Here is a 27598-nt window from a genome sequence, read left to right as displayed (position 1 = left end):
ATTCTAAATGTGGAGGTGAACAACCGGAGGACCAGGAGAAAAATCCACACGATCACGGGGAGAGAGAGACACCGCAAACTCCAAATATACAGCAGCGGGCATCAGGGTCGGGATTTAACCCACGACCTCCTGTACACCAGGCGAGGTAGTTAACATCTCCTAGCCACCATGATGATGATGAGAGAGAGAGACACGCAAACTCCAAATATACAGCAGCAGGCGTCAGGGTCGGGATCGAACCCACGACCTCCTGTACACCAGGCGAGGTAGTTAACATCTCCTAGCCACCGTGATGATGATGAGAGAGAGAGACACACACAAACTCTAAATATACAGCAGCAGGCGTCATGGTCGGGATCGAATCCACGACCGTCTGCAGACACGGCGAGGTCGTTAACATCTCCTAGCCACCGTGCCGTTGTGCGAGCTCCGTGGCGCGGCGTGAGTGAAGGCGCTCTCTGTACAAAAATACCATTTGCAAAACTAAACCACTGTAATCATTAAAAAACGACACGCTCTTTTTACTTGACCAGTTAAGGGCCCCCACTGAGCTACGCAGCTCTTCATGATTTGAATCTTTCGTGACTGCAGGAACCCGTACTCTTTGGTTCTTTCGGTAAAGTCACGTCGTGGGTCGAAAAATTAAATGAAACAAAAAATAATCTGTCGCGACGTTTCGACCGCAGTGGAACTGGCGGACCGGCGGGTTCAGCAGCTCAACTGCTGGACTATTTTTGTTCCGCCAGAGGACGACGACCGCTTGTGTCGCCATCGAAACGTGATGTTTTATTTTTCGTTGCATTTTTATTTTTCTGCCCACGTGACTTTACCGATAGAACCAAAGGGTGCGCAGGCCTTGCTCAGGAGTCGCGACCTGGCTGCAAGTGATTGCCCAACGAGGTGGCTTCTCATCACGTGGACATTTACAGCAGGGAGGGGTGGCGGGCGGGGGGGGGGGGGGGCGGGGTGCAGTGGGGGAGGGGGCGGCCCGTCACAGCCCCCCCCCGTTTGGCACCGCTGTTGCACGAACAAAACCGGCGACGCCAAACGAACCGCGCAGTCGTCCCGGACGACTCTGGGGTGAAGGGGGCCCCCGGCACCGCCGAAGATGAGGCCGCTCCAACCCCTGAAGCGGAGGCCGGAGCCCGCGGCGGCGGCGGTGGTGGAGTCGGCGGTGGAGCCGGCGGGGCCTGCCGTGGCGTTGCCGTGCACGGGCGAGTTGAGGCAGTGCACCGTGACGGTTTGCCAGGCCTCGGTGCTCAGCAGGTGCAGGAAGTTCATCTGCACCCGGCTGACGTCGTAGTGCAACTGCGGGACGGGGCGGACAGCGAGGCGTCGTATGTGATGACGACAGCGATGGTGACGATGATGACGATGATGGCGATGATGGCGACGACGACGACGACGATAATTATGGCGACGGTGACGACGATGATTGCGGCGATGATGACGGCGACGATGATGGCGATGATGATGAGGGTGAAAGAAAATAACTATAGACCTTAGCCTTTCTGGCCATAAACCAGGAGGTGCTAAGATGTTCGAACACCACATAGAGAACTTTTGCGAGCCATCGTCAAGTCCGCATTAACCGCACACGGTACTTGTTGCAAAAACATACAGACAAACGACCTCTGATAATAGTAAATTATAAGTCGTCGCTGAGAAGTGATTGGCCGACACCAAAGACACTGACAGGAGGTCACGGAACAGACCCAGCAGGCGCTGAGATGGCTGGCAGATGCTGTGCCCCCCCCCCCCCCACTATGTCAGCTCTCTGCGTATTAGCCGCCCAGCGCTCGGCTCGTTGTTGTGGATGTACGTACGTGTGTGCGTTGGACTTCTTTCGCAACGTGCGTAGCCAATCGTGCTAATTGGAGGTGCAGTGTTGAGTCTATGGGCAGTGTTGAGTCTGTGGGCAGTGTTGAGTCTATGGGCAGTGTTGAGTCTATAGGTAGTGTTGAGTCTATGGGGAGTGTTGAGTCTATGGGCAGTGTTGAATCTATGGGCAGTGTTGAGTCTATAGGTAGTGTTGAGTCTATGGGGAGTGTTGAGTCTATGGGCAGTGTTGAGTCTATGGGCAGTGTTGAGTCTGTGGGCAGTGTTGAGTCTATGGGCAGTGTTGAGTCTATGGGCAGTGTGTATGTATTTTAAACTTCTTTCACACCATACGTAGCCAGCCGTGCTAATCTGTAGGTGCGGGGAAGGACAATAAGCTAAAAACAAGCCGTTCTAAAGAAAATAGTTTTAAATCGTCGCTCCTCTGCCCTCCATTGTTGCTGGAGGGCAACACACACAATACTGACACACACAGCAACAAAACAAGACAAATATCCCCCGTATAGCCTCTAGCAGACTGTAGGGGCAAGTACTGTTAATCGCAAGTAGCAGCACCTAGGAAGGCCGGAACGATACACGAAGGGGCGGGAGGCCAGCACCACGCCCGACCGCCTTTGTCTCCCCAGTGGCAATGTTTACACACCGCACCAGGTACTCATTTGAGGCTGAGTCGACCTAGGGGAAGCCCGGGACCGGTTCAGATAATCGTCACTGGTGTTGGCCGTGAGCGGGAATCGAACCCGGGTCGCCAGGTTCATAGCGCAGCATAGTGCTAACCGCTACACCCACCACTCCCCACTGCAACACACACAGACACAGACCCACACGCACACGCACGCGCACACACGCACGCACACGCAGGCACGCACCGTGGAGATGGATACGGGGTTGAAGCAGGTGCGTCCGCCCTTTGAGAAGCTGCAGGTGACTTGGATGGTGTCCGATGCGCAGCCCGTATTGGGGTCTATGAAGTAGGACCCTGGGAATGCGAGAGGCAATGCGGGTGACGGGTGGGATGAGTTTCGATTTAAAGCTTTCGTGACTGCAAGGATTCATCTTCTTTGGTTCTTTCGGTAAGGTCACGTAGAATGAGAATAAAATAATAAAATAACACGATAAAATTCTCACGACGTTTCGGCCACAACGCAAGCGGCCATCTTCAGGTGGAAAGGTGCAGACCTGTTGTCCCGACAGACCTGTCGCCCCGACAGTTCTGTACCTTTCACCTGAAGACGGCCGCTTGCGTTGTGGCCGAAACGTCGTGAGAATTTAACCGTGTTATTTTATTATTTCATTCTCATTCTACGTGACCTTACCGAAAGAACCAAAAAAGGGTGGGATGAGGATTCACGTTCCGCAGTTGCCGCCACCGTAAGGACGCTGCACCGTTCCCTTCCCCCTTCATTTCGTTCTTTATTCTCGACGCGCCGTGCGGAGGGCAAACAGAACGTGTTCATGGAAGACTCCGTCACGATTCGGGCCTAAATGGCCTAATGAGGCTGGTCGTGGTTGTTGTTGTTGTTATTGTTGTCGTAAGCACCCAGCGAAACGTCACAGCGTCGCAATCGTACATTACGTATGCGTTAACTGTGGATAACCCGAACCAATCATAGATACCCGTTGTAATTGATATGACTACATTGACCCCGTCCATCTGATCTTCGCGCCTGATTGGCTCACAAGTGGCAGTGGCATCACCGCATTTACACACCGCGTGTTTGAGACCGAAACAGGAGGAGCATTTCTCGGCAATTGTGGCTGCCGCCTAATTATGCCAGGGATTGTTGTCGTTGTCGTTGTTGTTGTTGTAATTACCGGCGAAACGTCGTCGCGGCTACTCGAATCGTAAATGTTGCCATGGGTTTAACTCTCCAACACACAACCGGTGTGGCTGAATTAGTAACTGATTGGCACATTTTCTTTACGTGACAAACCTTCGTGGTAGTAGTAGGGTTTTTCGCGACCAATATTATACAGAATAGAGTTTATTTGGGGTTAGATCACGTAAATATAATTGTGCCGTCAAACCCGCCACCACCCGACATAGCCAATTGGTAAGGATGCGTCACGTAAACAAGACCTAAACAGGAGGAAGATTTCTCCACAACTCTGTGGCCGTTGCGTGATGATGCTGCTGGTTGTTGTTGTTACCGACGAAATGTCACGGTTACTCGAATTGTAAATGTTGTGGTGGGTTTAACTCTCCAACACACAACCGGTTAGTGCTAAACTAGTTAACTAATCGGCGCGTTTCAAACGAGACAGAAGAATACAAACGAGACAGAACAATATAAAAGAGACAGAACAATACAAACGAGACAGAACAATACGAGACAGAACAATTCAAACGACACAGAACAATACAAACGAGACAGAACAATACAAACGACACGGAACAATACAAACGACACAGAACAATACAAACGACACAGAACAATGCAAACGACACAAAACAATACAAACGAGACAGAACAATACAATCGAGACAGAACAATACAAACGAGACAGAACAATACAAACGACACAGAACAATACAAACGACACAGAACAATACAAACGAGACAGAACAATGCAAACGACACAGAACAATACAAACGAGACAGAACAATATAAACGACACGGAACAATACAAACGACACAGAACAATACAAACGACACAGAACAATGCAAACGACACAGAACAATACAAACGAGACAGAACAATACAAACGAGACAGAACAATACAAACGAGACAGAACAATACAAACGACACAGAACAATACAAACGACACAGAACAATACAAACGAGACAGAACAATGCAAACGACACAGAACAATACAAACGAGACAGAACAATACAAACGACACAGAACAATACAAACGACACAGAACAATACAAACGAGACAGAACAATACAAACGAGACAGAACAATACAAACGACACAGAACAATACAAACGACACAGAACAATGCAAACGAGACAGAACAATACAAACGAGACAGAACAATACAAACGAGACAGAACAATACAAACGAGACAGAACAATACAAACGAGACAGAACAATACAAACGAGACAGAACAATACAAACGACACAGAACAATACAAACGAGATAGAACAATACAAACGAGACGGAACAATACAGACAGGCGAGGCAGCACGAAGGAGTCAACGCGTCACACACCATCCGCCATGAGCTGCTCACAGTCCATGAGGTCTCGGCAGATCCGCGCCGGGTTTTCCCTCGTGCCCAGCGGCTTCCGGATGCTCTGCACCAGCCCGCTGAGGTAGTGCAACGTCTTCACCACCTCCACGCCCTGCAAAAACAAAGACAAAGATCCCCCGTGTGGCCTTAACAGACTGTTTGGGGCAAGTGTTGTTAGCGAGTAGCAGCGCCTATGAAGGCCGGCACGGCGCACGAGGGGGTGGGTGGCCAGCACCACGCCCATCCGCCTTTGTCTTCCCAGTGGCGATGTTTTTACGCACTGTACCAGCTGCACCAGCTACTAATTTGAGGCTGAGTAGACCTCGAAAGCTCAGGATCGGTTCAGATAATCGTCACTGGTGTTGTTTGCATTGTTCTGTCTCGTTTGCATTGTTCTGTCTCGTTTGTATTGTTCTGTCTCGTTTGTATTGTTCTGTCTCGTTTGTATTGTTCTGTGTCATTTGCATTGTTCTGTCTCGTTTGTATTGTTCTGTCTCGTTTGTATTGTTCTGTCTCGTTTGTATTGTTCTGTCTCGTTTGTATTGTTCTGTCTCGTTTGTATTGTTCTGTCTCGTTTGTATTGTTCTGTCTCGTTTGCATTGTTCTGTGTCATTTGCATTGTTCTGTGTCGTTTGCATTGTTCTGTCTCTTTTGTATTGTTCTGTCTCGTTTGCATTGTTCTGTCTCGTTTGTATTGTTCTGTCTCGTTTACATTGTTCTGTCTCGTTTGTATTGTTCTGTCTCGTTTGTATTGTTCTGTCTCTTTTGTATTGTTCTGTCTCGTTTGCATTGTTCTGTGTCATTTGCATTGTTCTGTCTCGTTTGTATTGTTCTGTGTCGTTTGTATTGTTCTGTGTCGTTTGTATTGTTCTGTGTCATTTGCATTGTTCTGTCTCGTTTGCATTGTTCTGTGTCGTTTGTATTGTTCTGTGTCGTTTGTATTGTTCTGTGTCATTTACATTGTTCTGTGTCGTTTGTATTGTTCTGTGTCATTTACATTGTTCTGTCTCTTTTGTATTGTTCTGTTTCGTTTGCATTGTTCCGTCTCGTTTGCATTGTTCCGTCTCGTTTGTATTGTTCTCTCTCAAACCCAGTGACTCAAATTCGATTCCCGCTCTGAACCGGCTCTGGGCCTCCCGTAGGTCGACTCAGCCTCAAACGAGCGCCTGGTGCAGCCCAGAAAACATCGGCCAACTGGGCAGACGAAGGCGCCGCAGCGACGGCTTTCGAGGGCGCCGCTGCTCGCAAACAGCGCTCGCCCAAACAGCCTGTCCAAAGCGACGCGGGACGGCCCGGGACCCTCCGGCTTGCAGCAGCGCTCCGATGGCTCGCCGGAGAAGCGCCGCCTCTCACCTCGACGCGCAGAGCGGCTCTGGACCGGACGAGAACTTTGGTCGAACCTTTGGGGCCGTCGCGCTTCTGAAGGAGACGGCGCCCCCGACCATCCTGAAGCCGGTTAGCGAGAGACGCGCTGGGGAGTGGCGCGGGTTCGTAGCGGCAGCGCGCTAACCGCTGGTGCTACCCCCCCCCCCCCCCCCATGTAACGGTGATAATAAAATAAAGACTAAGATCTCCTCCCTCCCGTATAACAATAGGTTTTATCCTTTCTGGCAACTAAACAGGTATTAAGATATATATTCTTGGTTATTTTGGTAAAGTCACCACGTAGAAGGGAAGCAATAAATAATAAAAAAATTATTAAACTATAAAACAATGAAATTCTCACGACGTTTCGACTGCAACACAAGCAATCATCATCAGGTGTGAAAACCACAGCACACCTGATGATGATTGCTTGTGTTGCAGTCGAAACGTCGTGATAATTTTATTGTTTTATATTTTTATTATAATTATTTAATTTATTATTTTATTGTTCCCCTTCTACGTGACTTTACCGAAAGAACCAAGAATATGAATCCCTGCAGTCACGAAAGCTTGAAATCAAAGGTATTAAGATGTAAAAACACCAAACTGAATCATTTTTCAAGGAATCGTGTCTGCATTGACCATACGCACTTGTGGTGAACATGTAAACAATGATAATATATGCATTGTCCTTGAAACTGATTGGTCCACACCAGAGACAGCTTTCTTTTGAGCCTCGTCTCAAAACGGTGTTAGACGAGAGGACGCTAAAACGCGAAAAGCTTTATGTGCAAACTGATAACACACACACACAAACGCACCGATTAATGTACAAACCTGCCACCCATTAATTTGTTTACTCACCACAGTGCGGGCAGGGATGCTTGGAGGACCCTACACACACAAACACGAAGAAAAACACAAAGATCCCCCATGTAGCCCACACAGACTGTTGGGGCAAGTGCTGTTCGTGAACACCGTCGAAGGTCGGCAACAGCGCGTGATCGTGGGGACGGCCAACGCCACGCATACCCGGCCGCCTTTGTCTCCCCAGCACTGATGCACCAGGTACCTATTCAAGGCTGAGTCGACCTAGGGGAGGTACACGGCAAGTTCGACTTGTATGTATGCACATCGGATTTATGTCGCAGCGTACTCAGCCAACCGTGTAAATCGGAGGTGCAATTAAGGGCTGGACAAGCCCCTGCCATAAGAATGTGGAATTCCCACTGCTGGCTCGGAAACGGCCACAGAGGTGGACAACGCGGGCTCAGTTGCGATGTGCGGATAACAGGATCACGGGATCATTCTGGGTACGCATTCGGAAGCGTTATTCCACAAGTGAACGGACAGAGTCGATGCTGCATCGGACGATGTGCTTACCGGAGACCCTGGGAGACCCCTGGGCCCCGTGGGTCCCTGGTAAAATGAAAGCAAAGTAAATAAATACAAAAACACGGACGAAAAAGCACGCACACGCATGGATTCTGTAACGACATTTTTAGCATTTTTTAACATTTTATTTTACCAGGTAGGGCCCCCCGCTGAGTTGTGTAGCTCTTTTTCAGAAGCGACCCAGCCATCACAAATGATAGCCCAACGAAGTGGGCTCATCATCATCATCGTCATCATCGTCACGTGGATATTTATAGCAGCAGCCAAATAATCTAAACGCTTGTTGTTGATTCCAAATGTGGAGGGAAAAACCCGAGGACCCGGAGAAAAATCCACGCGATCACGGAGAAAGAGAGACACCGCAAACTCCAAATATACAGCAGCAGGCGTCAGGGTCGAGATCGAACCCACGACCTCCTGTATACCAGGCGAGGTAGTTAACATCTCCTAGCCACCGTGATGATGATGAGAGAGAGAGAGACACGCAAACTCCAAATATACAGCAGCAGGCGTCAGGGTCGAGATCGAACCCACGACCTCCTGTATACCGGGCGAGGTAGTTAACATCTCCTAGCCACCGTGATGATGATGAGAGAGAGAGACACGCAAACTCCAAATATATACAGCAGCGGGCGTCAGGGTCGAGATCGAACCCACGACCTCCTGTATACCAGGCGAGGTAGTTAACATCTCATAGCCACCCTGTAATAATTCCCAACATGAGCGCTTCATCATAGGCAGTGTTTTGAGTGTCCAAGAGCCACAAAACTTTACCCTAGAGTCTCACTCATATCGGATGACCTCTACGGGACTTGCCTTGACCCCTACGTTACCTTGACCCCACGTTACACACGGACACACATAGCCAATGCGTTAACCCCTTGGTCAATGTGTCTGGTATTGTTCAAGGTGAGTGTCCAAGAGCCACAAAACTTTACCCTAGAGTCTCACTCATATCGGATGACTTCTACGGGACTTGCCTTGACCCCCATGTTACCTTGACCCCACGTTACACACGGACACACATAGCCAATGCGTTAACCCCTTGGTCAATGCGTCTGGTATTGTTCAAGGTGAGTGTCCAAGAGCCACAAAACTTTACCCTAGAGTCTCACTGATATCGGATGACCCCACGTTACACACGGACGCCAACATGTTCATCACCAACCTTAGCCGGTAGGCTATTTAACCAGGGTCAGGTATAATTTTGTATTATTTTTGCACATATATTGGTTATGTAAGCAGGAAGTCATTACCTGAGGACCTTGAAGACCCTGTCAGAGACAACAGAAAAGACAAACGAACACGCGTTAATTAACGATACATTAAAACTCTACGAAACAGATGGGCATTATCATGAAAAAAATGTAAAATAGGTTAAAATTAACATGAAATAAATACAACTATTATTTAACATAAGTAATATACTCTGGTTCTTTCGGTAAAGTCACGTAGGAAAATAAAATACAAATAAAATAAAAGAGAAAAAGTAAATAATTTGTATTTTTTATTTCTTTTAATTTTGATCTTTTTTTATATTTTATTTTTATTTTCTTTACCTACGTTGACTTTACCGAAAAAAACATAGTATGGATCCCTGATGTCACGAAACTTCAAATCTAGAACATAAGTAATAGTTTATAAAGTAACTTCCCTTAAGTTACAATGATGCTGTTCAGTAGCATCATCATCATATCACTTTATCTCTCTCACCACTTTATCTCTCATCACTTTATCTCTCATCACTTTATCTCTCATCACTTTATCTCTCGTCACTTTATCTCTCATCACTTTATCTCTCATCACTTTATCTCTCATCACTTTATCTCTCATCACTTTATCTCTCATCACTTTATCTCTCACCACTTTATCTCTCACCACTTTATCTCTCATCACTTTATCTCTCATCACTTTATCTCTCACCACTTTATCTCTCACCACTTTATCTCTCACCACTTTATCTCTCACCACTTTATCTCTCATTACTTTATCTCTCATAGACTCAACACTGCCCATAGACTCAACACTGCCCATAGACTCAACACTGCCCATAGATTTCGATTTAAAGCTTTCGTGACTGCAATGATTCATCTTCTTTGGTTCTTTCGGTAAAGTCACGTAGAATGAGAATAAAATAATAAATTGATAAAATAAAATAACACAATAATATTATTGTAAAATAACACAATAATATTATTATTGTTGTGTTATTTTACTTTATCAATTTATTATTTTATTCTCATTCTACGTGACTTTACCGAAAGAACCAAAGAAAACTGCCCATAGACTCAACACTGCCCATAGACTCAACACTACCCATAGACTCAACACTACTCATAGCCTCAACACTGCCCATAGACTCAACACTGCCCATAGACTCAACACTGCCCATAGACTCAACACTACCCATAGACTCAACACTGCCCATAGACTCAACACTGCCCATAGACTCAACACTACCCATAGACCTAACATTGCACCTCAAATTCGCATGGTTTGCTAGGTACGGTGCGAAAGAAGCCCAACACACACACACACGCAGCATGCTGCCGATTAACTGTCCCACGTTTCTGAGCCTCCCGTCGTCGTGGGTGATGCACGTGCCCACTATTAGCCGGCGCGTTCCTTTTAAAACATGAACTGAGCAGGTCACGGTGGACTGTACCATACATGAAATGGCAGGGGGGGGGGCGGGGGGGTGGAGGCTCGTGGAGCGAAGCCGATAAAGTGAATAACGGGTCGTACCATGTCTCCTTTCCCCCCTTTCTCTCCTTGAGACCCCTGGAGAAGAGAAAAAAAACACCACGACAGACAAATCGTTGAATCGAGAGGGACTGTCAAGACGTGATCAGTTTTGCGAGCACCTATTGAGGCGCGACACGCTCGCGTTGTCTTCCCTAACGCACCTCGGCGGCTCAGGAGGTTGACACCGGCCGCGGTCAGAAGGACTGAAACCAGCGAGCGCTGAGAACCTGGGTTCGAACCGGGGTTTTCAGGTGCGCAGTGGTTTAGTGCCTCCGGCACGGGCCATTGTGAACCTCCTCCCGAGCCACCGAGTCACCCCCGAGATCTCACGCAACGTGACGACGAAGTGGCGAGGAGAGTGCCAGCGAAGTTAAGATGATGGCGGCGGTGGCGATGATGATGATGGAAACTGTGAAGTAAAAACGAGATCGTGGGAGGGTCAGGCGTCAAAGGGGCAAGCAGGCGTTGATGAACCACGGGTTGGCTCTCCAGCGCCCAACCGGCGCGCTGTACTCGTAACAAATTGCCACGTTCTGTTCACGTGACAAAACTTACTAATTGGCTGTGTCGGATTTAAAGACACATTTGTATTTACGCGATCTAACCCAAAAAAAAACCTATATTATGGATGACATTGGTCGCGAAAGCCTACGTGTTAAACTTGCTTTTGTTGTGTTTAAAATGTTTCAAATATCATGATTCTTTCAGCATGAATTGCCTAATGAAGATAACATTTTAAGTTGTTCACTTTAGAAACCGCTGCAACACCACAGTCTGATTTGTGCTGCCTCTGGGAGGTCTCGGGGCGGCCGAGAAGGCGGTCCGAAGTGAGAGATTTCCCCTTCGTTCATTGCGAGTAGCTTCCAGCATTCTAGCCACGCCGTTTGAGAGCCATTCAGGGCGGTGAAAAAGGCGCCCGTGGCTGCGACGAGACGATGTCACCACGCTGGGTTGCGCTGCGCAAACATAGCAGCTCACGTCCTGCTTTGTTTGCGAAAACCTCGAGGCTTTTCGCAGTGTCAAATGAGTTGTGTAGCGTGGACTTGAGGGCCATGGGGAGAGCATTTGATCGCTTTGTTGTTTTGTTGTCGTCGCATTGTTTATAAACGCCTGCCGCCGGTAGACAAAGGCGGTTGTGCGTCACTTTCACGGGAAGGCCGATGCACACGACGAGGTTTTTCCTAATTAGAACGCCCAAGATTTTCAGAGGCCGCTCACAAAAGCCACCACCGAGTGGGCATGTCACCGGCTGACCACGGCCGCGCAAACGGCTGCCAGCATCTGGCAGCCGGGGAAAAAGGAAGCGATGGCGGGGCGCGGCGACCTCTTGACCCCGGGCCGCACGGGCACGCCCCCCCGGGTACTTACGCGAACTCCGTTTGGTCCCGAGAGGCCGGAGGGCCCGGCCACACCAGAGCTACCCTGCAGTGACAAATGTGGACATTCAAGACGACAAAATTGGGAATCCATGATAGAGGTTTTGCATACCGCTTCAACCCATCACGGTTTACCCCGTATTCTTGTACAGGGGAATTGAGTTTTCAGGTCCATACAGCGTACAGCCGTTTCAATACGGGCAAAGTATTATTGTGTGTCTATTTGTGTTTCTCCCTTGTGATGAGACTATGTGGGATGAACGTTGAGATGTATACGTGACGAGAGAGTCACGTGATCGCGTCCACAGCGCTGCGAGATGCCTCCCCGGTTATGAAACATACGCTACTCACGACCACCGTTATCGCTGTAATATTTTAACTGTTTTGTTGTTGTTGTATTTTTACCAGGTAAGGCCCCGGCAAATGAGCTGCTACGTAGCTCTTCTTTCAGAATCGACACTGGCCATCACAAATGATAACTCAACGAAGTGGCTCGTCATCGTCATCGTCGTCGTCATCACGCGGAGAGTTTCTAGCAGCGGCCAAATACTCCAAACGGGTGACGTTGACTCTAAATGTGGAGGGGAAAGTCGGAGGGCCCGGGAGACAGAGAGACACCGCAAACTCCAAATATACAGCAGGCGTCACGGTCGGGATCGAAACCACGACCTCCTGCATACCAGGCGAGGTAGTTAACATCTCCTAGCCACCGTGATGATGATGCGATAACTGCCGTATTATCCATTGCGTTATCCGGTGTGTTGTTATCTGGTGTGTTGTTGTTATCTGGTGTGTTGTTATCTGGTGTTGTTGTTATCTGGTGTGTTGTTATCTGGTGTGTTGTTGTTATCCGGTGTGTTGTTACGTGGTGTGTTGTTGTTATCTGGTGTGTTGTTATCTGGTGTGTTGTTGTTATCTGGTGTGTTGTTATCTGGTGTGTTGTTGTTATCTGGTGTGTTGTTATCTGGTGTGTTGTTATCCGGTGTGTTGTTGTTATCTGGTGTGTTGTCCGTTGTGTTTGTTATCTGGCGTGTTATCTCGTGTGTGTGTCTGTTATCCGGTGTGTGTGTCTGTTATCTCGTGTGTGTGTGTCTGTTATCCGGTGTGTGTGTGTCTGTTATCCGGTGTGTGTGTGTGTGTTATCCGGTGTGTGTGTCTGTTATCTGGTGTGTGTGTCTGTTATCTCGTGTGTGTGTCTGTTATCCAGTGTGTGTGTGTGTCTGTTATCCGGTGTGTGTGTGTCTGTTATCTCGTGTGTGTGTGTCTGTTATCCGGTGTGTGTCTTTTATCTGGTGTGTGTGTGTCTGTTATCTCGTGTGTGTGTGTGTGTCTGTTATCCGGTATGTGTGTGTCTGTTATCTCGTGTGTGTGTGTGTCTGTTATCCGGTATGTGTCTGTTATCTGGTGTGTGTGTCTGTTATCTGGTGTGTTATCTCGTGTGTGTGTCTGTTATCTCGTGTGTGTGTGTCTGTTATCTCGTGTGTGTGTGTCTGTTATCTCGTGTGTGTGTGTGTGTCTGTTATCCGGTATGTGTCTGTTATCTCGTGTGTGTGTGTCTGTTATCTCGTGTGTGTGTCTGTTATTGGGCGTGTATGTGTCTGTTATCTCGTGTGTGTGTGTTATCCGGTGTGTGTCTGTTATCTGGTGTGTGTGTGTCTGTTATCTCGTGTGTGTGTGTGTGTTATCTCGTGTGTGTGTGTTATCTCGTGTGTGTGTGTCTGTTATGTCGTGTGTGTGTGTCTGTTATCTCGTGTGTGTGTGTGTCTGTTATCGTGTGTGTGTGTGTGTCTGTTATCCGGTATGTGTGTGTCTGTTATCTCGTGTGTGTGTGTGTCTGTTATCCGGTATGTGTCTGTTATCTCGTGTGTGTGTGTGTGTGTCTGTTATCTCGTGTGTGTGTCTGTTATCGGGCGTGTGTGTGTCTGTTATCTCGTGTGTGTGTGTGTTATCTCGTGTGTGTGTGTCTGTTATCTCGTGTGTGTGTGTCTGTTATCTCGTGTGTGTGTGTCTGTTATCTCGTGTGTGTGTGTCTGTTATCGGGCGTGTGTGTGTCTGTTATCTCGTGTGTGTGTGTGTTATCTCGTGTGTGTGTCTGTTATCTCGTGTGTGTGTCTGTTATCTCGTGTGTGTGTGTCTGTTATCGTGTGTGTGTCTGTTATCTCGTGTGTGTGTCTGTTATCCGGTGTGTGTGTCTGTTATCCAGTGTGTGTCTGTTATCTGGTGTGTGTGTCTGTTATCTGGTGTGTTATCTCGTGTGTGTGTCTGTTATCCGGTGTGTGTGTCTGTTAGCCGGTGTGTGTCTGTTATCTCGTGTGTGTGTCTGTTATCTGGTGTGTTATCTCGTGTGTGTGTGTCTGTTATGCGGTGTGTGTGTGTGTCTGTTATCCGGTGTGTGTGTCTGTTATCCGGTGTGTGTGTGTCTGTTATCCGGTGTGTGTGTGTCTGTTATCCGGTGTGTGTCTGTTATCTGGTGTGTGTGTGTCTGTTATCCGGTGTGTGTGTGTCTGTTATCTCGTGTGTCTGTTATCTCGTGTGTGTGTGTGTCTGTTATCTCGTGTGTGTGTGTCTGTTATCCGGTGTGTGTGTGTCTGTTATCCGGTGTGTGTGTGTGTCTGTTATCCGGTGTGTGTGTGTCTGTTATCCGGTGTGTGTGTGTCTGTTATCCGGTGTGTGTGTGTCTGTTATCTGGTGTGTGTGTGTCTGTTATCCGGTGTGTGTGTGTGTCTGTTATCTCGTGTGTCTGTTATCTCGTGTGTGTGTGTGTGTCTGTTATCTCGTGTGTGTGTCTGTTATCCGGTGTGTGTGTGTGTGTGTTATCCGGTGTGTGTGTCTGTTATCCGGTGTGTGTGTGTCTGTTATCCGGTGTGTGTGTGTCTGTTATCCGGTGTGTGTGTGTCTGTTATCCGGTGTGTGTGTGTCTGTTATCCAGTGTGTGTGTCTGTTATCCGGTGTGTGTGTGTCTGTTATCTCGTGTGTGTGTGTCTGTTATCCGGTGTGTGTGTGTCTGTTATCCGGTGTGTGTGTGTCTGTTATCCGGTGTGTGTGTGTCTGTTATCCGGTGTGTTTATCTGGTGTGTTATCTCGTATGTGTGTGTCTGTTATCTGGTGTGTGTGTGTCTGTTATCCGGTGTGTGTGTGTCTGTTATCCGGTGTGTGTGTGTCTGTTATCCGGTGTGTGTGTCTGTTATCTCGTGTGTGTGTGTCTGTTATCCGGTGTGTGTGTGTCTGTTATCGGGCGTGTTGCCATCGTCGTGTGAAGCCGTACGATCATTCCCGGAGATCCCCGCGGTCCGATGATCCCGTACGGCCCCACGTCGCCCTGGTATCCCTGCCACAACAACCACCGCAACCACAACAACCACAACAACCACCGCAACCACAACAACCACACGCGCGCACACATCGACGCGTTACAGAGGTAAAGGCGCAGCTCCTGCAATTGCTTGGCTGCCGCCGCTGCCGGCGGGATGGGCTCTTCGACTACGGAGAAGGCTCCAGGGGGGTAATCGTTGGCCTATTCTTCCACGCTGGACATCATATCTAAGAAGAAGGAGTTGCCCGCACTTCACCCCGCCGCACGTCGAGGGAGGGGGACGGTGGAGGGGGTGATTTAAGAAACTCGTGCCGTTGGTTCAAATGCCGCGCGCGAACCCGCTAGGGACGGGATCGGAATCGGTGGACATTCCAGGGGCTCCATAGTACAGGTTTTTTTTTTTGGGTTGGATCGCGTATAAATATATACGCGTGTCGTGAAGCTCGCCACCACCCGACACAGCCAATTAGCGAAGGTTTGTCACGTGAACGGAACAAGCCGCTCCGTTGCGAGTACAGCCACACCGGTGCTGTGCTAGTGACGACACGTTTATATATGTTCACGTGATCGAACCCAAAAAAAACGCCTGCATTGTGGATGGTATTGGTCGCGAAAGCCAACCCACATGTTCAACATTTCCAAGGGCTCTCAGAACCATAGATAGATAGATAGATCCTTCATTGTCATTGTCACCAGTACAACGCAATTTAAAGTGCTCGCCAGTCAGTGCATCATTCATAAATTTAAATAAATAAAACAAGAAATAAAAATAAAATAAAATATAATCAGTACATTTTATATATAAAAACTGTCCAAGTATAACCACATATTTCGATTTAAAGCTTTCGTGACTGCAAGGATGCATCTTCTTTGGTTCTTTCGGTAAAGTCACCACGTAGAATAAGAATAAAATAATAAATAAAATAACACAATAAAATTATCACGACGTTTCGGCCACAACACAAGTTGTGGCCAAAACGTCGTGAGAATTTTACTGTTATTTTATGTTATTTATTATTTTATTCTCATTCTGCGTGACTTTACCGAAAGAACCAAAGAAGATATACCCACATACCCACATAAAGGTACATTTTGTCATTGCACATCGCTATTTTACAGTCAATTGTAAACAGTATTACTTAATAATTAATTAGCAGTATTGAGTGTGGTAATTGCTGTAGGATGAAAGCTGTGTTTGAATCTGTTTGTCCTTGTTTTGACTGATCTGAATCGTCTGTATGATGGAAACAGCTCAAACAGCGAGTGTCCAGGGTGAGAAGAGTCCTTTATAATGTTCTGCGCCTTTTTCGATGCAACGGGAGCTGTGTAGTTCTTCCAGTGTGGGGAGAAGGCAGCCGGCGATTTTTGGGCCGTGTTGATGACCCTCTGCAGCGCTTTCCTCTGAGCCACTGTGCAGCTGGTGTACCATACACAGATGCAGTTCTGCGGAATCTCAATATCTCAATCCACGGGCCACGATCCATAGCGCGCGAGCGTGTCCCGAATGTGCACTTGATCTCAGCACGCTGGGAATTAACCTCATCCTCCCACTCGCCCCTCCCCATGGCAAGCAACTAACGAACGAACGGAAAGACGGTTACACTTTTTGTTAAACGCGATAAACAAAATGTAACAACTGAATGCAGAAATTGAACAACCTTTGGGCCGATTGGACCTTGCATTCCCCTGAAGCCCGGTTCTCCAGAGTCTCCCTGCCAAAAGAAGAAGACAGTTTCACACGTCACATACACGTGGCGAGATGGTGTGCAGGAGGTCGTGGGTGTGATCCCAACCCTGACGCCTGCTGCTGCTGTATATTTGGAGTTTGCGGTGTCTCTCTCTCTGTCTCGTCATCATCACGGTGGCTAGGAGATGTTAACCACCTCGCCTGGTGTACAGGAGGTCGTGGGTTCGATCCCGACCCTGACGCCTGCTGCTGTATATTTGGAGTTTGCGTGTCTCTCTCTCATCATCATCATCACGGTGGCTAGGAGATGTTAACTACCTCGCCTGGTGTGCAGGAGGTCGTGGGTTCGATCCCGACCCTGACGCCTGCTGCTGTATATTTGGAGTTTGCGTGTCTCTCTCTCTCTCTCCCCGTGGTCACGTGGATTGTTCTCAGGGCCCTCCGGGTTTTCCCTCCACATTTAGAATCAACGTCACCACGCGTTTAGAGATATTCGGCTGCTGCTATAACTTTCCAGAAGAATGATGATAAGCCCACTTAGTTGAGCTATCACTTGTGATGGCTGGGTCGCTTCTTGTAGAATGAACGTTGAGATTTATAAGGGGCACGGGGTGACCAATACAGTCTGAGTTGGTCTGTGATAAGGCGGGGCACTGATAAGTGGTTGACAGGTGTGGTGCTGCTGCTCGCTAACAGCACTTTCCCCAGCAGTCTGTTGAGGCTACACGGGGGCGGGGGGGGGGGGTCTTTGTCACGTGTCTGTGTGTGCGTGCACGTCACTTACGGGATTCCCTTTGCTCCCTGGCGATCCGGTCTCTCCGGATATCCCCATGGTGCCCTCCGATCCTCTCATCCCGGTTGGACCACCCTGTCCAGGCAAACCCATCCCTCCCTTCACAGGGGCACACACAGCAGCCACCACCAATGCCATCACTATCACCAACATTACCACCACTCAGATTAACATGGAGTAGCAGTAGGAGGCTTCGCAACCTATATCATCCATAATGAGAGGTTGTTTTGGGGGGTTAGATCACGTAAATATAAATGTGTCATTAAACCCGCCACCACCCGACACAGCCAATTAGCAATGGATACACCATTGTCATTTATATGCATTCATTAATCAACCCGCCACCCCCCTTCCCACGTGAAGGGCTCACAAGTGACGTCATAACATCGACACCTCGATTTAAGGGAACGAAACGGGAGGAGGATTTCTCCGCAAATCTGGCTGCTGTCCACCTGATGATGCCCGTTGTAATTACTGGCGAAACGTCGTACACTCAGACTGCACATTTTGTGGATTTGCTCTCCAACACACCGGCGTGATGTACTAGTGACGAATTGGAATGTTTCGTTTACGTGACAAACCTTACTAACTGGCTGTGGATTACCACCGCCTTGCCTACCAATACCCCGGCCATTCACCGCTAAGTGACGGTGACGTCACCACGGCGCCTGTGCCAGGCTAGGTGCGCTTTGAGGCCACACATCGTCACAAATGTCTGACCGCCCCCCCCCCGCCCCCCTAGGTGCGTGACGTCATTTATTGACGGCCCCCTAGCCAACCGTGGTCATCGTAGGTGCGGACGAGGGACAAACTAAACGCAAATTACTCGGGAGTTCCGACAATTTTTTTATCCGAAACCAGACGACATTTCTAGGATTGCCGTAAGTCATCCTATACTCATTGGTTTTCTTCTCGGTAAAGTCACGTATGTAGGAATACCATAAAATCACATTGAAACAAATCAAACACGACGTTTCGACCGCAACACAAGCCATCTTCATCAGGTGTAAAAAAAACAAATAGCACACAGGGTGACATCAACGCAACACGTAGAGAGCGTTAAACTGCACGGAGGTAAATACAAACAAGAAGATTAGAGACGAGAATTCAACAAACCTAAGAAAAATTTTACGTGATGCAAAACCAGTCGGGCCAACGACACAGTTTAGACACTTGCCTGGCGGACCACGAATTTCAGAAGAGTGCTAAATTTCGTGTTCATCCTCTGGGTTGAACACACCAGCATAGACAGAGTGGACAAATACGAGGTACAAGGTAGCAGAAATACATATACAGGGACACCAAGAGGTAAGAAGGTGGAAAGACGGACAGAGAAGCAAGCAAAAAGGGGCCGGAGGGGATGAACAGACAGAGGCTTAAAATAAGCGGTAGAGGTGGGGGGAGGGGCTGAAGAGAGCAAGGGGGCACGGCGGCAGCAGCAGAAGAGGGGGGAGGGGACAGGAAAAGTGGGCGCAATAAGTATAGGACAGAATTGTAAAGGTGACTTCCCCGTAGAAGTGTGTTAATAAAGAATTAAAGCTTTCGTGACTGCATAAATTACTCATTGTTTTTTTTTTCGGTAAAGCCACGTGTGTGAAAATACCATAAAATCACATTGAAACAAATCAAACACGACGAATTCGTGGTGTGCCAGGCAAGTGTCTAAACTGTGTCGTTGGCCGACTGGTTTTACATCACGTAAAATTTTTCTTAGGTTTGTTGAATTCTCGTCTCTCATCTTCTTGTTTGTATTTACCTCCGTGCAAGTTTAACGCTCTCTACGTGTTGCGTTGATGTCACCCTGTGTGCTATTTGTTTTTTTTACACCTGATGAAGATCGCCTGTGTTGCGGTCGAAACGTCGTGTTTGATTTGTTTCAATGTGATTTTATGGTATTCCTACATACGTGACTTTACCGAGAAGAAAACCAATGAGAAATGTATGCAGTCACGAAAGCTTTAATTCTTCATCCTATACTCTGCCTCGCCTGGTATACGGGGGGGTCGTGGGTTCCATCCCAACTCCGACGCCTGCTGCTGCTGTATATTTTGCACGCCTCTCTCTCCCTGTGCTCACGCGGGACTGTTCTCCGGGTCCTATGGAATTTTCCCTCTATACTCTTCGAATCGACGCGCAATTTAGAATATTAAGGCTGCCGCCGTGAACTTCCACGGCGATCGTGACAAGCCCACTTCGTTGAGCTCTCGTTTGGCGATTGCCAGGTTTCGATTTCCGACAAAGGGCTATGCAGCCCAGCGGGGCCTTAGACCTGGTGAAAAATATATAATTTGTTTCACTTTAGTTGACGAATGTTGATTGTTGGGATGATTTTGCCGCTGTACATTTCCACGTGACGTTCCGCTTCGTTGAGCCATCAATTTGCGGTAGCCAGGGTCGCTTCTAAAATAAATAGCTTCACAGCTCATTCGTGGGGCTTTACCTAAGAAAATAAAAGTAGTTTACACGTTCAGTTTATATTCGCAGTTTTATTTTGACCGCGCCGTTTCACGCTCTTGTAACGGGCGCCGCCACCCCGCCCGCCAGCCAGCCGCAGCCCCCGCGCCCGTTGACGATCGTTGCTCAACGATGAATGAACAAAAAATCCCTGACGCGCCAGAGGATTTGGCTTTTTTGCGCGAACCTTGAAGCCCGTGGGTCCGTGCAGACCGGGGAGTCCGTGAGTCCCCGGGTCGCCCGCGGCACCCGCAGAGCCATCCGCACCCTCCTCACCGTCGTCGCCCCGATCCCCCTGCGGCGGGCGACACGGGAGAGACGCGGAGGCGACGTGGAAATGCCGCGGTGGGTTTAAACTCTACCGAGCACGCGGCCGCCGGGCGCTGCGCTTGTAGAAGAACCGGCCACGTTTTTGTTCACGCGACGCAAACCTTATTCATTGGCTGGAGGGGTGGGGGGGGTAGTGGCGGGTTTAACGACGCATTTATATTTACGCGATCTAAGCCGAATTTTTTTTGTTGGTGGATAATCTATAAAAACAGGTAAACATGTAAAAATGTGTCGTCAAACCCGCCACCACCCGACACAGCCAATTAGTAAGGTTTGTCACGTAAACAGAACGTTGCCGAATTCGTCACCTGGTACAGCACACCGATTGCGTGTTGGAGAGCAAATCCACACGACACTTACAAGCTGAGTGTACGACGTTTCGCCAGTAATTACAACCAGCTTCATCAGGCGGACAGCAGCCAGATTTGTGGAGAAATCCTCCTCCTGTTTCGTTCCCTTAAATAGAGGCGTGGATGTGATGACGTCACTTGTCAGCACTACTTGAGCGATGTGGGGGGGGTGGGAGATTAATGAATGACAATGAGTATCCATTGCCGGCAGGGGCGGAGCCAGGGGGGGGAGTGACAGGGGGTGACGTTCTGCGTGTGAGTGAACGACACTCGGTCTGGCGGACTCCGTGCCAACTGCATTGTCAGAGCGTGTCGCCAACCGATGGCGTCTAGCTCAGCAGCCTGACTCTCTCTAAATCATTCTTGAAATTAACATTTGTCGAATGTCACCCCGGGCTGGCTCCGCCCCTGATTGCCGGTTGGGTTATTAAATGGCAATCAACGCACCACTACACTCACCACCCCCCCCCCCAGCCCGCCCGCCCGCCGGGTCTAGCGCGGTGTTCTTGGCAAAACAATCGGTGTGTGCGTGCGTGCGTGCGTGCGCGCAACTTTTATCGACTCGACAGCGGCCACGAATTGTGGCTTTAACCCAACGCGACCCTCGTGCATTGCCCAGCACGGCAGTGAGCGCGATGCACTCGGACCCGGCACGCAAGCACGCAAGCATGCATGTCGGCGGCGTCGTGCGTGCGGCGAGCGGCGGCGAGCGGCGGTCAGCGCGCTGCGAACCCGGCGAGCCGGGTTGGGTTCCCCGCTCACGGCCCACACCGGCGATGATTGTCTGAACCTTGGGCCTCCCCTAGGTCGACTCAGTCTCAAATGGGTGGCCGGTGCAGCACTGCAATGGTGACGATGACAACGGTGACGACGATGACGGTGACGGCGACGACGATGACGACGATGACGATGATGACGATGATGACGATGATGGTGACGACGATGACAACGATGACGATGATGACAACGATGACGACGATGACAATGACGGCGATGACGATGACAATGACGACGATGACGACGATGACAATGATGACGACGATGACGGTGACGACGAAGACGGTGACGACGATGGTGGTGGCCTCACGGGAGAGCCAGGCTTGCCGTTCTCCCCGGTGACGCCATCCTCTCCGTAGTCCCCGGCTGCCCCCTCCGGGCCCCCCACGCCCTTCGGCCCGGGAGGCCCCATGACCCCCTGCAACACAACGGCACGCTCGTGGGCAACGCTACGGGGGTCACGGGGGGTCAACAGAGGTCACGCGGTGGTCACTGGGGGTCAAGGAGGTCACGGGGGTCACGCGGTCAATGGGGGTCACGGGGGACACGCGGTAGTTACTGGAGGTCAAGACGGTTACAGGGGTCATTTGGTCAACGGGGGACACGCGGTGGTCACGGGGGGGGGGGTCACGCCGTCTAGGAGGTCACTGGGGTCCGCGCTGGTCATTGGGGTCACTGGGGTCACGGTGGTTATGGGAGACAAAGAGGTCATGCGGTGGTTACTGGGGTCACGGTGGTTGTGGGGGTCAAGGAGGTCACGCGGTGGTCACTGGGGTCACAGGTCATAGGGATCACTGGAGTCATGTAGGTCACTGGACGCCACAATATGATCACGGAGGTCACGGCTCACGGCGATCAAGGTGCCCATGGGAGTCACAGGGGTCACAGGAGTCACGGGAAATGTCTGGAAGGAAGATATCGGAAGCGGCTGTGCATGGCTAGCTTCAAGGGCTTTTTTTTGTTTGTTATAGATTTTCATGCTGCCGATGATATAATTGTCATCAGCTTCATCCCGACTGCGCGCGATCAACGTCGCACCGCGAGAACGAAGAATCCGTTCGGAAACCTCGTTAACCACATGACCCCTGTGACCTTCTTGACCCCCGGCCCTCCGTGGTACGGAGCCGGCCTCCTCGGGGAAATGGACACCGCAGAGTTGCCTCCGAGTTTCCTTCAAAATGCGTGAACCGGAGTCGGGAAGGAATGAGTGGGCGAATGTGCAAGAGAGAGAGAGGCTCATTGAATGAGTAGGTGGGTGAATGAGTCACTGGATTTATGAGTCCACAGGTGGATGAGTGACTGAATGAATACGATAACCGAAGGAAAGGCCGAGTTGATCGCACGGATGAACGACGAATTTAAACGGGCGACTGAATGAACGACTTGAATCGCTCACCGACAACGGGCGAAGCTCGTGCGCGCGCGACCCAACGGCCGAGTGGCCGAAGGAATAAACGAATGAGTGAATGCGTGGAGCGACCCGGGGCGAAGGAGCGCGCAGGCGGGCGAGTGGTTGGTCAGTATTTCACCTACTGGAAGACCTGGGTTTCCCCGCACTCCGACCGCTCCAGACTTCCCTGTCTGTCCCTGCACAAAGACAAAGATCCCCACCCAGCCCCGCCATGTAGCCTTAACAGAATGTCGGGGCAAGTGCTGTTCGCGAGCACCTGTGCGGAGGCCGGCATGGCGCACGAGCCGGTGGGGTGGCCAGCAACCACGCCCGGCCGCCCTTTGTCTCAGCGGCGGCGATGTTAACTCCACACCCGCTGCACCAGGCTGAGCCGGCCTAGGGGATAATCGTCGCCGGTGGTGTTGGTGGCCGTGAGCGGGAGTCGAACTCGGGTCGCTGGGTTTGTAGTGCGGCACGCTGACCCTCTGTGCCACCGCTCCCCACTACACTACTTCTGGGTGTGTCTCACGGATAAATGCTACCCTAAGAATAAGAATTTGATTAACAGTTCAAATCAAGGTTATTCTTTTTTTGTCACAAACGAAATATTAATCTGGTACATTGGTCAGCCCGGGCGATGTTAAACTATTTTTCATTATTACATGCATAGATTCTGTTACTACATTTTGAACACATTTTTATTTTATTTTACCAGTTAAGGCCTACTGAGCTATATAATCGCGTGGAAATGTATAGCAGCAGCCGAATTATCTCTAAACGCGTGACCTTGATTCTAAAATGTGGAGGGGGGGAAATCTCGGAGGACCCGGAGAAAAATCCACGCGACCACGGGTGAGGACACGCAAACTCCAAGTTTAGAGTTTAACAACTAGACGTAGGAGGCTTTCGTAACCAATGTTATCCATAATAGAGGTTTACATCGCTTGCATATAAATGTTGTGTCGTTAAACCCGCCACGACCCGACACAGCCAATATGTAATGTTGTGTCACGAAAGCAAAACTTGCCAATTCGTTACTGGTACAGCACTAACCGGTTGTGTGTTGGAGAGTTAAACCCATTACAACATTGACAATCCGTTACTAGTACAGCACTAACCGGTTGTGTGTTGTAGAGTTAAACCCATTACAACATTGACAATCCGTTACTAGTACAGCACTAACCGGTTGTGTGTTGGAGAGTTAAACCCACTACAACATTTACAATTCGTTACTAGTGTAGAGGCGTTAACTACTCACTGTTCCGTAACCTGCATTGCCACTAGGTATCAAAGGGGCAGTGCAGCGTTACCTCTGTGTACATAACGGGTGGGGTCAGACGAGGTGAAGTGGATCGTAGCCACAGTTTGGTAAGAACCAATCAGACAGCTCTACGTGGGAATGTGGGATTGGTTACACCTGGCCATAAACGGGTATAAGAAGGGTGACCGCACAAAGCGCGGGGAGTTCTCTCCCTACACGAAGACCGAAGCCCGGGCCGAAGATAGCCAGGACCCTGGACCAGCCTTCCAGCCCTTCTGAGGGCTAAGGCTCGGCGCATCCAGCGGTCAAGACCCGCCGGGCCAGCGGTGGGTCAGATAGCCTCCCCTAGGTCCCAGTCGGAGGACTCTAGGATAGCGGTAGACCTGTGAGTAAGTCCCGCCAAGACAGGAGGCTGTACCTCCTTAGGTTAGGAAGAGACCTGTGTGTAGGTCACGCTAAGTCCAGAGGCTGTACCTTCTTAGGGTATCGGGTGAGGGGACCGTATACCCCTCTGTGTGTTAATGACTGTAAAGAGAAGTATTACAATAAACAGTGTGCCTCATAAGAAGTGTATTCGTCATTATAAACACTACACTAGTACAGCACTAACCGGTTGTGTGTTGGAGAGTTAAACCCACTACAACAGTGACAATTCGTTACTAGTACAGCACTAACCGGTTGTGTGTTGGAGAGTAAACCCACTACAATATTTACAATTCGTTACTAGTACAGCACTAACATTTTTCTGGTAATTACATATATCTATAAATATAATGTATGCATTAACAGCCGATGTCAGGGTCGGGATTGAACCCACGACCTCCTGTATACCAGGCGAGGTAGTTAACATCTCATAACAAAAAAAGTAGTTTTTTGTTATTTTCGTTCAACCTATCTGCGTGATTTTTACCGAAAGACCCAATAGAATAAGAATTCCTGCAGTCACGAAAGCTTTAAGCCATGATTCAGTTAACATCTCCTCGCAAACCGTGATGCCCCTGCTGATGAGACACGGATGAAACTTGGTGCTCTCACCTTGTAGCCTTTGGCACCTTTAGGGCCACCGATTCCAGGGGGGCCTGCATTGCCCTAAGAATAAAATGTTGTGGAAAAAATGAAATAATAATAAGTTTCACGACAATAAAAATGTTCGCTGGGTTTCGCACAGCGGCGGCGTCCACGCCAAACGAGGCTCAAAAGGTGGAGGAGCGAGACAGCAGGGACGGCCGTAGCCCACCACCCATAGACTCAACACCACCCATAACTCAACACTACCCATAGACTCAACACTGCCCATAGACTCAACACCACCCATAGACTCAACACCACCCATAGACTCAACACCACCCATAGACTCAACACTACCCATAGACTCAACACTGCCCATAGACTCAACACCACCCATAGACTCAACACCACCCATAGACTCAACACCACCCATAGACTCAACACTGCCCATAGACTCAACACCACCCATAGACTCAACACCAGCCATAGACTCAACACCACCCATAGACTCAACACTGCCCGTAGACTCAACACCACCCATAGACTCAACACTACTCATAGACTCAACACTGCCCATAGACTCAACACCACCCATAGACTCAACACTGCCCATAGACTCAACACCACCCATACACTCAACACTACCCATAGACTCAACACTACCCATAGACTCAACACCACCCATAGACTCAACTCCACCCATAGACTCAACACCACCTATAGACTAACACTGCCCATAGACTCAACACTACCCATAGACTAACAATGCCCATAGACTCAACACTACCCATAGACTCAGCACCACCCATAGACTCAACACCACCCATAGACTCAACACCACCCATAGACTCAACACCACTCATAGACTCAACACTGCCCATAGACTCAACGCTGCCCATAGACTCAACACTACCCATAGACTCAACACTACCCATAGACTCAACACTACCCATAGACTCTACACTGCACCTCCGATTAGCAAAGTTGACGACGTACGGTACGAAATAAGTTAAACAGACATGCACGAATACTCTATCCCCGTACAGATGAAAATCAACCAACTTTTCGATTTAAAGCTTTTGTGACTGCAGGGATTCATCTTCCTGGTTCTTTCGGTAAAGTCACCATTCCCCGTGACTTTACCGAAAGAACCAAGAAGATCAACCAACGTGCTGTACTGCCATCATGTCGTTTACTATTACGGAGTAACACGAATAATAATCATACTTACAGGGGATCCCTGTTGGCCTTCTTGACCTCTTGAGCCAAGAACGCCAACCAGACCCTAGGAAGCAAACGTCATCATTGTCGTCATCATCGTCATCGTCAAGGAGCTTGATTCCATCTATCACTCGGCCTTAATATTTGCATTGAACTGCCCATATAGGACTCACCACTGTGATCTCTACATTGGGTCAAACTTAACATCTCTTAATGTTCGACGGCTTGTACACCAGATCTTATTTATTCACGATGTACTTACAAAAAAATCCGCAGACTACCTGCTGCTGGATCTCCTCTCTGTTTCAAAGAACAAATTTGACCTCAGGTCTTCGCTCATTTACCAGCTTCACATTCCCTATTGCCGTACAAAAACCGGTGGAAGGGCCTTTGCTATTGATGCGCCCAGGGTCTGGAATGCAATTGCCAATAAACTGCAACTTGAATCACTACCTATGAGATCTTCACTCATAACTGCTCTAGAGGAGTTGTACACCCCTAGCTGCCACTGCTATCGAGTGGCCTAAAATAAAATAAAATGTTTCACTCCGGATGACCGCTGCAAAGTATTATCTGTATTTTGATTTAGTGCGCTGATCTTAAAGGTGCATTGAAAAATGTGATACTCCGACTGATCCTCCTGTTGTTTGTGGAGTGACTCATGCAGCCAGCTATGGCTCTAGATTTTGGTGTTATAATTTATTTATGTAGTCTATTGTTAAAAATTCGGTCACAGTTCCTATGATCACTGTTACATTGCATTTATGGCTTTATTTTGGTTATTTCTAAAAGTTTTTTGGTTTGGCCATGTTATTGTTTATTGTAGTACAGAGTTAGACTGATGACCTTAATCTAAGTTTTCTTGTTGTTGTTGTTGTTTGACTTGCATCCCACTGGGATTTTTGCACACAGCGTTGGTGGACGGTGGTATTTCAGGAATATTTTCATGTTTATTTTCCTGGATTTTCTGTTTGCACAGTCACATAGTCACTTTAAGATGTTTTCTTGTTCGTGTTTTTGTTTTTGTGTTTGTTGCGGTTGCACCCGATTCAAGAGCCGAATCGCTCACAGGGCTATACCTAATAAATGAAAACTATGAAACTATGAA

General features: G+C 48.9%; 1 protein-coding gene across 1 annotated transcript in view; it reads right to left on the bottom strand.

Moving 5' to 3' along the window:
• LOC116955462 (uncharacterized) overlaps window positions 1–27598 on the bottom strand; it is a 200939-nt gene that overhangs the window by 9747 nt on the left and 163594 nt on the right. The window contains exons 44-59 of the mRNA XM_076052996.1: window positions 26501–26554; window positions 25297–25350; window positions 23144–23197; window positions 21921–22028; window positions 20341–20448; window positions 17691–17798; window positions 16878–16931; window positions 15172–15234; window positions 11899–11952; window positions 10531–10566; window positions 9042–9059; window positions 7774–7809; window positions 7255–7284; window positions 5005–5137; window positions 2709–2818; window positions 1054–1308 (exon numbers count right to left, since the gene is read on the bottom strand). Of these exons, the coding sequence (XP_075909111.1) occupies window positions 1054–1308; window positions 2709–2818; window positions 5005–5137; window positions 7255–7284; window positions 7774–7809; window positions 9042–9059; window positions 10531–10566; window positions 11899–11952; window positions 15172–15234; window positions 16878–16931; window positions 17691–17798; window positions 20341–20448; window positions 21921–22028; window positions 23144–23197; window positions 25297–25350; window positions 26501–26554 (1275 nt within the window). The remainder of the gene's footprint in view (window positions 1–1053; window positions 1309–2708; window positions 2819–5004; window positions 5138–7254; window positions 7285–7773; window positions 7810–9041; window positions 9060–10530; window positions 10567–11898; window positions 11953–15171; window positions 15235–16877; window positions 16932–17690; window positions 17799–20340; window positions 20449–21920; window positions 22029–23143; window positions 23198–25296; window positions 25351–26500; window positions 26555–27598) is intronic.

This window comes from Petromyzon marinus, chromosome 59 (assembly GCF_048934315.1).
Source record: "Petromyzon marinus isolate PM22_M1 ecotype Great Lakes invasive population chromosome 59, UKy_Petmar_22M1.pri1.0, whole genome shotgun sequence".
Taxonomy (NCBI): Eukaryota; Metazoa; Chordata; class Hyperoartia; order Petromyzontiformes; family Petromyzontidae; genus Petromyzon; species Petromyzon marinus.
The sequence above is the reverse complement of the archived record's forward strand: the minus strand, read 5'-3'. Positions and strand labels throughout refer to the sequence as shown.